The sequence below is a fragment of the Canis lupus genome, chromosome 23, assembly GCF_048164855.1.
Source record: "Canis lupus baileyi chromosome 23, mCanLup2.hap1, whole genome shotgun sequence".
Classification (NCBI taxonomy): Eukaryota; Metazoa; Chordata; class Mammalia; order Carnivora; family Canidae; genus Canis; species Canis lupus.
Genome location: NC_132860.1, coordinates 30215671 through 30230281, shown reverse-complemented (window position 1 = coordinate 30230281; position 14611 = coordinate 30215671). Strand labels below are relative to the sequence as shown.

Below are 14611 nucleotides of genomic sequence, written 5' to 3'. Positions count from 1 at the left end.
CAAAGGAAAACCAATTATGAGGCAAAGGACTGGGCAATACTTGATAGATTTCTTCCACAGCTCCTGGAGCCTTAGGTAAAGTTGGTACCATCATAGAATCATGAATTAATGTAATTTCTTGTTGATAGTGGTGAAGATCCTGAAATGCCATGCACCAACTGGCAGAGGGTTGAACTGATAAAATACTTAAGTGTTGCAGGAATGGATCCATAGGAACCATGAAAAAAATAAGTACAGAAATATGAATAAATTAAATGGAGAGCAATAGTCTTGCATACTATGAAACTGAAGGTTCAGACTAAGCTCACTCAAATCTCACAGAGCAGAAAGATCTCAAGTAACTCTGTGTTATATGGATTTTAAAGATTGCTTTACTGGCTGTTAAGTCTGAAGGCTTTAGCCTTATGATTTTCAGTAGTTGTATTAGTAAACCAAAGCTGCTATAACTGAATACCACAGTTTAGATAGCTTAGACAACAGAGATTTATAATCTCTGTTCTAGATGCAGAAAGTCCAAGACCAATCAATGTGTCAGCAGGTTTGGTTTCTTCTAAGGCCTCTCCCATTGGCTTGCAAATGGCCACTTTCTTGCTGTTTCCTCATATAGCCTTTCCTCTGTGCATACACACATACCAGCGCCTCTCAGTGTGTTTAGATTTTCTTTTCTCCAATTAGATTGTATTAGGTCTCATTTTAAGCACTTTTTTAAAGGCCTTATTTCCATGTCTAGTCAGATGTGAAGTACTGGGGGTTGGCCCTTCAGCATGTGAACTTGGGGGGCCCAAAATTCAGCCCATAATAGTAATAGAGCCAGGAAATGAGAAAACAAACAAACAAACATGGAAATGGTGATGAAAGTATGTATAGGAGAAGTTTTGAAGGAAAATTCAAAGAAGTGTATAAATAACGGATGAAGGAAAAAGTACTTGGTTAACTTGACCACACCTATCCACTATGTTGAAATGATGAGAAAATAAGATGAATAGAAAATGAATTAAGAATTTTTCCTGTTTTTTTTTTTAAAGATTTTTTAGTTGCCTGTTACAGAAACCAGTTTTGCCTGATCTAAGCAGAAAGAAAATGTATTAAAAGGCTGTTTGAGTGCCCCTAAGAGATATCTAGAAGGTACAGGACCAAGTTTAGAATCAGGGAAGGAACAAGAAAGACTGAAGCTAAAACCACAGCCCAGATCCATTGAGACTCGAGAATAGAGCCTCAGACACTAAGCACAGTGTCACTCACATCTTGCGCCACAACAGCCTCCAGGATGGGCAAGTACTGCTGCAGCTGCTGCTGCCACCATAAGGCATTCATCAACTTTCTAGCTTTAGGATGTATTTTTCAGCACTGTAAAGTAATCAGTCCTTTGTCTTCTGCCTTGTTTAGTTTCTTATGGAAAGTCTTGCAAAAAAAAAAATGCCCATTTTATCTGTTGTTCTACTTGTAACATGTCCTTTTTTTCTCTAGCTGCTTTTTAAGATTGTTCCTTTTGTTACTGGTCTTCAGTAATTTGATTATGGTTTACCTTGGATATGTGTGTGTGTGTGCATGTGTGTATCCTGCTTAGGGTTTGCTGAACTCTTAGATCAGTCAGTATAATTTTCATCAAATTGGATAAATTTTTAGTCTTCATTTTTTCAAATATTTCCTGTTCCTACCCTCTTCTGAGATTCCAATTACATGGATATTAGAAAGTTCAATACTATCCCATAGGTTGCTGAGACTCTGTTCATTGTTATTTTTGGACTATTTAATTTCTGTGCTTCATCTTGAGTAGACTCTATTTCTGTAGTAGTTTTTTATTGCTGTGTAACAAATTATTATAAACTTAGCAGCTTAAAATAATACAGATTTATCATCTCACAATTTCTATGGGCCATAGGTTCAGGCATGGGTTAACCAGGTCTTCTACTTAAGAGTCTCACCAGGCTGGGTCACCTGGGTAGCTCAGTTGGTTGAGTATCCAACTCTTGGTTTCAGTTTGGGTTGTGATCTTGGGATTATAGGTTCAAGCCCCATGTTGGGCTCCATGTTCAGCATGGAGTCTGCTTGGGATTTCTCCCTCTCCCTCCCTTGCTCTCTCTTGCATCTGTTCTCTCTCTCTCTCTCTCTCTCTCTCTCTCATAAAATCTAAAATAAATAAAGTCTCACCAGGCTAAAATCAAGGTATATGCCTAGACTGCAATCCCATCTGAGACTTTTAAATCCTCCTCCAAGATCACTCATTGTTAGAAGAATTTAGTTCCTTAAAGTTGTAGGACTGAAGTTTTTATCTGTTTTCTTGATCACTGTTGCCAGGGTTTTCTCTGAGTTCCTAGAGCCTAACTTTAGGTCCCAGTCATATGGCTCTCTCACAAGGCAGTTTACTTCTTCAAAGCAGGAGAATGTCTTATAGCAGTTAGGTTCAGGAACAAGACACCAAAGGAAGAAAATAACAGAAACCAAGTTGAAGCATGATTGTCATAAATCTAGCCATTTTATTAATCACATCAAATATAAATGGACCAAATATTCAAAAGTAGAGATTGTCAGACTGGATAGAAAATAGAAAAAAGCTGGACCCAATCATATATTGTCTACAGAATAGTTGAATACAAAGTCAACAGAAGATCAAAAGTAAAAGATTGGGAAAATGATATGCCATGCAAACAATAAGCATAATAAATAATACCTGAAAAAAATGACTTCAAAACTTGGAGCATTACTGGAAACAAGGATTTGATAATGATGAAAAGGTCAGTATATCAAGAAGGATTTGATAATGATGAAAAGGTCAGTATATCAAGAATATAATGTATTATATACATTATAATTAGAACTCTATAAACACATGAAACAAAACTGAGAGAAGTCATACTTAGGCATGTTAACTTCCTCTCTTAGTACCTACAAGAACAACAAAACACACAAAAAATCAAATCAGGAATATAGAAGTCTGAACAACACCTTGATCTAAGTGAGATAAAATATACAGAACAACTGAAGAATATATAATATTTTCAAATGCATGTGGCATATTTGCCAAAATAGACTATCTGACAAGCTATAAAACAAGTCTCAATAAATTTCAAAAGACTAAAATCTTAAAGTATGTTCTGTGACCACAACAAAATTAAACTGGGAATTAACATTCATGAAGTATCTAGATAAGTCTCTAAGTGCTGGAAATTAATGTATTTCTAAACATCTCATTGATCATGGGATAAATCACAAGAGAAATTAGAAAATATTTGAAATTAAATGATGATGCATCTACAACAATGAAATTTGTGGGATAAACCTAAAGCAGGACTTGGAAATTTGTAACTTTAAATTTTAGAAGGAAGAAAGTTTAATATTGATGAAGTTTCTACCTCAAGAATCTAGGAAAAAAAGACTACATTTTCCCCCAAGTGAAAGGAAGGAAATAATAACAATAGCAGGAATCAATAAAATAGAAGACACTAAAAAAAAAAAAAAATAGAGAAAATGAAAAAAGTGAAAAGTTGATTTTTGGAGAAGATTAATAAAATTGATAAACCCTTAGCAAGATGAGAGAGGGAGGAAAGAGGAAGAGAGAGAGAGATTGACTCCAGATATGAATGAAAAACAGATTATCCAGATCCTAAACATAAAAAGGAAAATTAGGAATATTTTTGTGCCATTAAAGTTTAAACTTAAGTGAAATAGATAAATTCCTTGAAGTATGTGGCTTACCAGAACTGAGAGAAGAAGAAATAGAAAATTTTAATAATTCACTATTAGAATCAAATGTGTATCCCAAAAACCTCACCAAAAGTCCAGGCCCAAGGAGTTTCAATGGTTAATCAAATATTTAAGAAATAATGCTGATTTTATACCAACTCAGAAAAAAAGAAGCAGCGTTTTCCAGCAGTTTTTGAGGCTTCCACTACCCTCATATAAAACCTTGTGACAGAGATATTACAATAACTAAATTTATAGATCAATATTATTATGAACTTAGAACTAAAAATCTCTAACAAAATATTAGCAAATTGAATTCATCAGTATATAAAAAAGATAATAAGTCATGAGCAAGTGGGGTTTATCCCAGTAGTGTAAGATGGACATATAAAAAAAAACAATGGACATATCATTTGAAAATTAATATAATTCAGTGAATTAATAAAATAGTATATTTGACAAAAGTCAATACCCATATATGATAAAAATCTCTGGGAAAACTAGTAGAATGAAACTTCCTCAATCTGATGAAAAATATCTACAAAAACCAACAGCCAATATCATTTTTAATGGTGAAACAATGAATGTTTTCCCTCTAAGATCAGAAATAAGGCAAGTATATCTGCTCTCAGCACTTGTATTCAGCATTGTGCTGGAGATCCCAGCCAAGTTAGTAAGATAAATAACAAGCATAAAGGAAGGGGAGAAAACACTCCTCATGTGCAGATATTATTAATTACATTTTAAAAATTCTAGACTTCCCAGGACAGACAGCAGAGTAAGAGGACTCTGATAAGCTCCCCTCATCCCATGGATGCAGATAGTTAACCCTCATGTCAGTGTAAATGACCCAGAAAATGTCCCAGAGACTGGTAGAACTCCATAACTAAATGTAGAGAAGAGGCCACATCAAAGAGAATAGAAGGGCAGATACACAATGCAGAACTGAACCTCACAGGTTTGGCCACTTGAGGGATGGAGCTATGGCTGTGGAGAGGGGAGGGAAAACAGACCGTCACACCTGGAAGCCTGGACAGGGAAGATGAATCCCTGTAACATTTGGCTTTGAGAACCAGAGGGATGAGGGTTGGAGTGCCTGGGTGGTGCGGTTGGTTAAGTGTCTGCCTTTGGCTCAGGTCATGATCCCAGGGTCCTGGGATTGAGCCCTGACACACGCTCTCTGCTCAGCAGGGAACCTGCCCCTCCTTCTCCCTCTCCCTGCTTGTGTTCTCTCTGTGAAAGAAATAAAATCAGAAAAAAAGAAAAGAAAAAAGCCACAGGGGCTAAATTTCATGAGTTCTTACCACCAGTGGGACTTAAACCCTGGAACTTTAAAAATCAGTAGGCTTGGCTTTAGGAGAGTCAGGAGGGCAATAGGAAACTGAGTCCTCACCCTTAAAGAGACAGTGCAACAAATAGCCCACAGAGATACAGCATGGAAGCAGTTTGAAAACCTCCTGGGGCATAGAGGTGGGAGGGTTATTTACTAATCTCAGAGTTCACTGAGAGCTTCTTCAGGACCAAAGAAGCTGGCAGGCACCATTTACCTCCCTTGCCCCACTGCATATAAACACATGGTCCTTTGTGGGAACCAGTGTAGCACTAGCATTCACTACCTAACTTGCTTATACTCCACCCCACACCCTTAAGCCAGGTTTGCCTCAGTACTGGTGCTGCGGGTCCCCTTCCCCAAAAAACCAGCACAAATCTTGCCAATACCACATCTCTTAACTGTAGTTTGCAGGGCCTACATGCAGTGGCAACTGGTCATTTCCCATGGATAATGGGCACACCTTGTTAAAACTGTGTGTCCAGCCCATGTGTCCTTTGCAGTGTTTCCTGTTTCTGTCTGGTTCCTGTTTTTGCAGTGGCTGTGCTTCCTCTATGGAAGAGGACTAGTGCCATCTTGTTAAAAATGTGTGCCCCACCCACTACTTTGAAGAACAAAAGATGTAGTTGACTTTGCTAATGCACAGAAACAGACACAGAGAGTGTCAAAATGACACTGGGGAATATGTCCCAAATGAAAGAACAGGACAGAATCATAGCAAGAGACCTAAGGGAAACAGAGATAAGTAATATGCCTGATAAAAAATTTAAAGTAATGATCATAAATATACTGGACTTGAGAAAAGAGTGGGTGACATCAGTGAAACCCTTAACAAAGATATGAAAGAAAACAATCAGAGATGAACCACAATCACTGAAATTAAAAATATACTAGGTGGGAAAAATACCAAGCTAGAAGCATCAGAAGGATGGATCAGCCACCTGGAGGATAGAGAGTAGTGGAAAGTAATCATGCTGAACAGGTGAGAGAAAAAAAAAATATGCAAAATGAGAATAGACTTAGAGAACTTGGTGACTCCCATCAGGTGTAATAACATTCACATTATAGGGATCTCAGAAGAAAAAGAACAAAGTGGGCAGAAAAGTGTTGGGGAAATAAAAGCTGAAAACTTTCTGAATTTGAGGAAAGAAACAAATTCAGATCCAGGAGGCACAGAGACCTTCCAACAAAAATCAACCCAAGGAAATCCATACCAAGACACATAGTAATTAAAATAGCAAAAAGCAGTGATAACAAATTTTAAATGCAAGAGAAAAGAGAATGTTACAAGGGAAACCCCTCAAGGCTGTTGGTGGATTTTTTGGCAGAAATTCTGCTGGCCAGAAGGGAGTGGCATAATATATTCAAAATGCTGAAAGAGAAAAATCTGCAGTCAAGAATAGTATATCCAATAAGGCTAGCATTCAGAATAGAAGGAGAGAGAAAGAGTTTCCCAGACAGACAAAAGTTAAAGGAGTTAATGACCACTAAACCAACCCTATAAGAAATTTTAAAGAGGACTCTGACTGGAAAGGAAAACCAGTAAAAAAAAAAAAAAAAGTATATCTGTAGAAATCGGTCAAGGAACTCACAAGATGAAATGATGTGAAGTGTCATACCATATATCTATAATGCGGGGAGGAGAGGAGTAAAAAATGGGTTCAACCTTAGGTGACCATCAACTTAATATAGATTGCCATATACAAAGGTGTTATCTACAAACCTAATGGGAACAAAAAATCAAAAACAAATGATAGATACGCAAAAAATAAAAAGGAAGCAAAGTACCTCACTAAAGAAAGCCAACTTAAGGTGAGGGAAAAATCCACAAAACCAAACACACAACAAATAACAAAATGGTAATAAATACATACCTATCAGTAATTACATGGAATGTAAATGGACTAAATGCCCCAATTAAAAGACACAGGTTGATAGAGTGGATTAAAAAAACTTTATCTATATGCTGCCTACAAGAGACTCACTTCAGACCTAGACACATACAGATTGAAAGTGAGAAGATAGAGAAACATTTATCATGCAAATGGATGTGAAAAGAAAGCTGAGGTAGCAATACTTAGACGAAATTGACTTTAAAACTGTAACAAAAGATGAAGAAGGGCACTGTATAATCATTAAGGGGACAATACAACAAGAAGACATAACAGTTGTAAATATTTATGCACCCAACATGGGAACATCCAAATACATAAACCAGTTAATAGCAAATATAAAGGAACTAATCTATAGTAATACAGTAATAGTAGGGGACTTTAACACTCCACTTACATCAATGGCCAGGTCATCTAAACAGAAAATCAACAAGGAAACTGGCTTTGAATGTCAGATGCAAAAATCTTCAACAGCAAACTGAATCCAGGAATACATTTTAAAAAAAATCATTCACTATGATCAAGTGGGATTTATTTCTGGTTTGCAAGGGTGGTTCAGAATTTGCACAAATCAATCAGTACATCACATCAATAAGAGGATAGGAACCATGTGATCATTTCAATAGATGCAGAAAAAGCATTTGACAAAGCACAACATTCATACGTGATAAAAAAAAAATACACCTCAATGAAATAGGTTTAGAGGGAGCATACCTCAACATAATAAAATCCATATGTGGAAAACCCACAGTTAACATCATCCTTAATGAGGAAAAACTGAGAGCTTTTCCCCTAAGGTCAGGAATAAAACAAGGTGTCCACTCTCACCACTTTTATTCAACATAATATTGGAAGTCCTAGCCACAAAAATACTCAGCAAAAAAATAAAAGTCATCTAAATCAGTAAGGAAGAATTTTTCAGATGACATTTCTATATATAGAAAAGCTAAAAGATTCTATTAGAATCTCTAGATTCTAATAATTGCTAGAACTGATAAATTCAGTAAAATCATGGGGTACAGAATCAATGCACAGAAATCTGTTGCATTTCTATACACTAATTACGAAGCAGCAGGAAAAGAAATCAAGGAAACAATCCCGTTTATAATTGTACCAAAAATAATAGAATACCTAGGAATAAACCTAACCAAAGAGATGAAAGACGTGTACTCTGAAAACTATATAAAACGCTGATGAAAGAAATCAAAGTTGACAAAAAGAAACGAAAAGACATTTCATGCTCATGGATTGGAAGAAAAAGTATTGTTAAGATGTCTATACTACCCAAAGCAATCTACACACTTAATGCAATTCCTATCAAAATACCAACAGCATTTTTCACAACTAGAACAAACAATTCTAGAATTTGTATGGTACCAAAAAAGACCACAAGTAGCCAAAATAATCTTGAAAAGCAAAACTAGAGGCACCATGAGTCTGGACTTAAAGTTATATTACAAACTTGTAGTAATTAAAACAGTATGGTACTTGCACAAAAATAGGCACATAGATCAATAGAACAAAAAAAAAAAAAAAAAACTCTGAAATAAACCACAACTATATGGTCAGTTTTTCTTTGACAGTGAAGGAAAGAATATGCAATGAGAAAAAGTCTCCTCAACAAGGGATGCTGGGAAAACTGGACGGCCACATGCAAAAGAATGAAACTGGACCACTTTCTTACACCATACTCAAAAATGAAGCCAAAAGGGATTAAGTACCTAAAATTTTAAATATCATTTACAATACCATAAAAACAAAATAGGAATAAATTTAAGGAAAATGTTGCAAGTTCTCACAAAGAAGATATGGTTGGCCACTGAAAGCTACAAAAATTTACTGAGAGAAGGCACAAATAAATGGACCAATATGCCACATTTATGAATTAGAAAACCTAATAAATACTAGTTGTCATGGAATTGACCTACAAATTCCATTTAAAGAGTGCCGTTGTAATCCTTTTCTTCCTGTGAAGCTGACAGAAATGAAGTTGATGTATGCAGCCATTTCTTCAAGATTGATATTACACTCAGGGCAAAAACAATGGAGTTCTTGGTTTACTTTGGATTCTCATTATCTTGTAGATTTTAGCCCCACAGTTCATGACCACGTGGTAAAACCTTAGATGATTTTAAGCTGTTTTCTTAGTTTTAATTATTACCCAGTTTTTATTTTTATTTATTTATTTTTTATTTATTTATGATAGTCACAGAGAGAGAGAGAGAGGCAGAGACACAGGCAGAGGGAGAAGCAGGCTCCATGCACCGGGAGCCCGACGTGGGATTAGATCCCGGGTCTCCAGGATCGCGCCCTGGGCCAAAGACAGGCGCTAAACCGCTGCGCCACCCAGGGATCCCTATTACCCAGTTTTTAATTTGTCTTTTGTAAGATTCAGTTTCCTAGCTCCATTAGTAAATGTAGTCTCCATCATTTATTTTTCTATCAATTAGATTAAAATTATTTTTTGAGCACTTAGGACACTTCTGAGCACTGTGTATATAGTGTCAAGCAAGATAAAGTCTCTGCCCTTAAAAAGTTCCCATTCTAATTAAGGATGTATTCATTTGTCTGTTCAAATTGATGTGGAAGCAATGGTTGTGAAATGCCTGAATTTTAAGTAGATGTCACTTCCTGCCTTCTGAGGGCTTCCATGTTGGCCTAAAATCTCACACACTAGACTCTTAAACTCCAGCACCATGCTGAATTGGAAGACCATAATAAAAGCTGCACAAAATTTGGGGTAGGGAAAACTAAGGGGGGAAAGAATGTGAGATGGTACGAGAGGGACTAATGTTTTAAAGATAAAATTTCACCACATGACTGGCAAAGATTGGAGAAGTGACATTTGAGGAATCTGTGTTTTTGTTGTTTTATCCCACAGATCCTAAAAGTATAAGCCTCCAAAAGAGAGAACAGGGAAGTCAAGGATCTTCAAATGTATCCACAAAGGCTCCCTTCCGAGTTATGGAAAGTCCTTGGACTCTAGCAGCCCTCTACCCAACTTTAACCAAGAACACAAAGAAACACCCAGGCACTCGTCATTTTTTAGTAGTCCCCAAGAAGAAAGCCAGTGAACCAGAGCAAGCCAAGAAAACCATAAAACCACTGATGCCTCAGAAGGATGCTGTTAGACAGCTGGCATCCACCGAGAAGTCATTTGAACCCACATGGGATGCTACCAGAAAGGCTACCTTCCAAACTGCATTACCTTCCCCGAAGATGAATAAACCAACAATTTCTTCCTTAGAGATCCTTGAATCTGAAACAGAACCTGAAAATACCTCCAGTAGTGAGCCCTCCCAAGAATCCTCTCTTATGTTTTCTACCACATCCAGCATATTCTCCTCTGGGCTGCTTTCAAAGAAGAATTAGCTACATCTTGCCTTCTTCTTCCTTTTTGTTTCTGTGCGTAAGAGTGGTGATGGTGGATAGTGGTCAAGAAAGGAGTGCAGAGGGCCATTGAGGCTCTCAGGAGGATCACTCTGGTCTAGCATTTTCCATAAAGAATGCATCTCAAAGGTATGGGCAAGGGAGTTGTGGTCTTGGAGCTGGAGCTGGTTGTTCTCTGATGTTACAGGGTTTCTCATCTTAACCCTTCATAACACTCCCTGCTAAAGGAATGGCTTTGTGCGTATCAGCATGGGAATAAAGACAACCTCTCAGGAACCCAGAAGAGAAATGGTGTATTCTTTGAACCCTTCTGTGATCACTCAGGTTGACAGAAACTAGGGGATGAGTTCAAAAGTGATGCCATCCTAAGTCAGAGAATGAGAAACGGCATAGACATGGGCATGAGTTGGAGGAAAGATCATCTTACATGCACATTCTGTGATCTAGCGTGTAGTGAGATGCTTCCTAATAGCTTGTTGATGGCTGATTCTCCAATGGGATGATGGGCATAATCCCATGCCCACCCAATGGCCCTAGACCTTGAGCAAAAATCAGAGCCACAGCAAGTGTCTGGAGACTTACCGATTTGGAGGATTCCAAAGAAGGCAAGCATGGATCTACCAAGTGAAAGAAGCAATGCAATGAGATAAAAGTGGAATATTTTTAGATACTTTATTAATCAAACCAAGCATATCCTCTAGAGCTTTATCCTCTTGACACTAAGGTTAGGGTATTGCCACTTCTCTCAGATAAAAGTTAATCTAGTGGATGAATCAAGTTAAACAGAACTATAATAAAAAATCTAAATGTAATTATTTATAAATATTTAAGTAATTCTTCAAGGTGACAGTGGAAGAACTATCACCAGGCATGCTCTAGACAGCATTAGTCCAACAAAACCTTAATATCAATCTTAAATTCTATATTTGTCCTTTTAAAAAAATTGTAGTAAAGGGGTACCTGGGTGGCTCAGTCAGTTAAGCATCTGATTCTTGATTTCAGCTCAGGTCATGATCTCAGGGTTGCAGGATTGAGCCCCACATCCAGCTCTATGCTCAGCAAGGAGTCTACTTGGAATTCTCTCTCTTCTCTCCCTTTCCCTCTGTTCCTCCTCTCTCTCTTTCTCTCTCTCAAATAAGCCTCTTTAAAAAAGTAAAAATAAAAAGCTTCTGCAAAGCAAAGGAAACAACAGAGGGAAAGGGCAACCTACAGAAGGGAAAAATGGTTGCAACCCTATTTCTTATAAAAGGTTAAATCCAAAATATATAAGGACCTCCTACAATTCAACAGCAAATACACACACACACACACACACACACACACACACGTACAAACATACATACTTGGGTAAAAAGTGGGAACAAGACCTGAGTAGACATTACTCAAAAGAAGATATGCAAATGGCCAATAAGCACATGAAAACATCATTAATTATCAGGAAAATTAAAATCAAAACCACAAAGAGAAATCACCTCACACCTGTTAGAATGGTTATTATCAAAAAGACAAAAGATAACGTATGTTAGTGAGGATGGCAAGAAAAGGGAACTCTTACACACTGCTGATGAGAATGTAAATTGTTAGAGCCACTATGGAAAACTGTAGAGAGGTGCTTCAAAAAATAAGAAAATAGAACTACCATATGATCCAGCAATTCCGCTATTGTTGGGAACACATCCAAAGGAAATGAAACCAGTACCATTAAGAGATATCTGTACTCCCATGTTTATTGCAGCACAGCACTATTCACAATAGCCAAGATACGGGAACAACCTAAATGTTTGTTGATGGAGGAATGGATAAAGGAAATGTAATAATGGATTTTTTTTCTTTTTAAGATTTTATTTATTTATTCATGAGAGAGAGAGAGAGGCAGAGACACAGGCAGAGGGAGAAGCAGGCTTCATGCAGGGAGCCCGAAATGAAACTGGATCCTGGGTCTCCAGGATCAGACCCTGGCTGAAGGTGGTGCTAAACTGCTGAGCCACCCTGACTGCCCAGTGGAATTTCTCTTTTGGTTTCCATGTGCATGGAATATCTTTTTCAATCCTTTCACTTTCAGTCTGTGTATCCTTAAAGTTGAAGTGAGTCTCTTATAGGTAGCATATAGTTGGGTCTTGTTTTTTATACATTCAGCTATTCTCCTTTGGTTGGAGAACTTAGTCCATTTGCATTTAAAGTAATTATTTATAGGTATGCGCTTATTGCCATTTTGTTAATTGTTTTATAGCTGTTTTGTAATTCTTCTGTTCCTTTCTTTTTCTCTTGCTCCTTCCCTTTGTGATTTGAAAATTTTCTGTAGTGGCATACTTGGGCTCTTTTCTCTTTATTTTTGTGTATATTCCATAAGACTTTGCTTTGTGTTTACCATGAAGTTTATGTATAACACAATAATCTACTTTAATTTGATAACAACTTGAGGGTTTTTTTTTTTATTTATTCATGAGAGACACAGAGAGAGAGAGGCAAAGACACAGGCAGAGGGAGAAGCAGGCCCCATGCAGGGAGCCCCACATAGACTTGATCCCGGGACTCCAGGACCACGCCCCGGGGCCGAAGGCAGGCACCAAACCGCTGAGCCATCCAGAGATCCCCCAACAACTTGCGTTTGAACACATACTAAAGCTATACATTTTTACTTTACACCCCCACATTTTTTGAGGTCACAATTTAAATCTCTTTATCTTGTATATCCATTAGCAAATTATTATATAGTTATTTTTATTGTGATTTTTAGCCTTTATACTGGATCACACCAGCATTACATTAGATTATTCTGAATTTAATTGTATATTTACTTTTATCAATGAGATTGGTACTTTCATGTATTTTCCTGTTACTAAGTAACACTCTTTCATATCAGCTTAAAGAAGTCCCTTTAACATTTAAGGCTGGTCTAGTGGTGCTAAACTCCTTCAGTTGTTGCTCATCTGGAAAACTCTTTAACTCTCTCAGCTCCAAAGGCTAACTTTGCTGGATAGAATATTCTTGATAATGCTTTTTTTTTTTTTTTTTTTTTTTTTTTTAGTACTTTGAATACATGGTGCCACTTTCTCCTGGCCTGCAAAGTTTCTGCTGAAAAATCTGCTTATAATCTTATGGGGTTCCCTTGTATGTAACAAATTGTTTTCCTCTTGCTACTTTTAAGATTTTCTGGACCTGGATATCAGCTTCATTCCCCAGGTTAGGAAAGTTTTCAACCATTATTTTTCCAAATAACTTTTCTACCCCTTTCCCTCTCTTTTCTTTTTTCTGGAACCCCTATAAAGTGCATATTAGTCCACTTGATATGGCCCAATAAGCTCCTTAAGCAATCTTCACTATTTTTTATCCTTTTTACTCTTCTGATTGGATGAATTCCACTGCTGCCTTCAAGTTTGCTTGTCCTGTTTTAGCTTTATCTAGTATGCTGTTGAACCCCTCTGTTGAATTTTTCCAGTTCATTTATTGTATTATTCAGGTCTGTAATTTTTGCTTGGTATTTTCTTGTATTTTCTGTTTCTTTGTTGAAATTCTTAAATTTGTTTATTCATTGTTTCCTGACCTTGGTGAACATACTTATTGCCATAATTTTCAACTCTTTGGTAGGTAAATCACTTATCTCTTTTTCATTAGGGTCTTTTTCTGAGGTTTTATCTTGTTCTGGCATTTGGAACACATTCCTCTATTTCTTCATTTTCCTTGACTGTGTTGATTTCCATGCCTTAGGTAAAGCAGCCATCTCTCTGAGTCTTGGAAGAGTGGTCTGGTGTAAGAGATGAACCTTATTATTCAACCCTGCTCCAGCTCTTGTTGTCTCTCAAAACTTTATGATTGTCTGCACATGCTTGTTTGTTCTTAGTAGCTCCAGTAGGTGAGAGTTTGCCAAGACCTTTTGTGTCCAAAACAGGGAAGGATCTCAGCACCTAGATGCAGGTTTTTTAAAGTCAGATCCTCAGCAGCTTTTTTTTTTTAAGATTTTATTTATTTATTCATGAGACACAGAGGCAGAGATACAGGCAGAGGGAGAAGCAGGCTCCAAGCATGGAGCCTGATGTGGGACTTGATCTCTGGATCACTCCCTGAGCCAAAGGCAGGTGCTCAACCACTGAGCCACACAGGCATCCCATTAGCAGCTTTTAAAGTATGCAAATAGGCCTCTTTCAAGGGAAGTCTGGGAAATGGGAGTTTCTGTCTGCTCTCTCTGCACTGAGCCCTGAGAGTTTAGCCAATTCTAAACTTTTCTTTGCTACCATTTTGTTGAACCTGTGAATACTAACTTGCTAGTTACCAGAGCCAGGCTATTAAAGAAGATGTCTTCTAGGTGGCAGTCACA

General features: G+C 37.3%; 1 protein-coding gene across 19 annotated transcripts in view; it reads left to right on the top strand.

The window, feature by feature from the left end:
* Window positions 1–14611, top strand: part of GDPD4 (glycerophosphodiester phosphodiesterase domain containing 4) — a 119910-nt gene that overhangs the window by 88458 nt on the left and 16841 nt on the right. For 13 of the 19 annotated variants that reach the window (XR_012015717.1, XR_012015716.1, XR_012015714.1 and 10 more), the window contains one exon: window positions 9788–10425. The exons of 5 other annotated variants lie outside the window; for them this stretch is intronic. Coding sequence is in view for 1 of the 14 variants with exons in the window: in XM_072794754.1 (XP_072650855.1) it covers window positions 9788–9802 (15 nt within the window). In the remaining 13 variants the exon portion in view is untranslated. Of the gene's footprint in view, window positions 1–9787; window positions 10426–14611 lie in introns of those variants that run through there. One more of the 19 variants, XM_072794754.1, reaches the window with a different exon arrangement.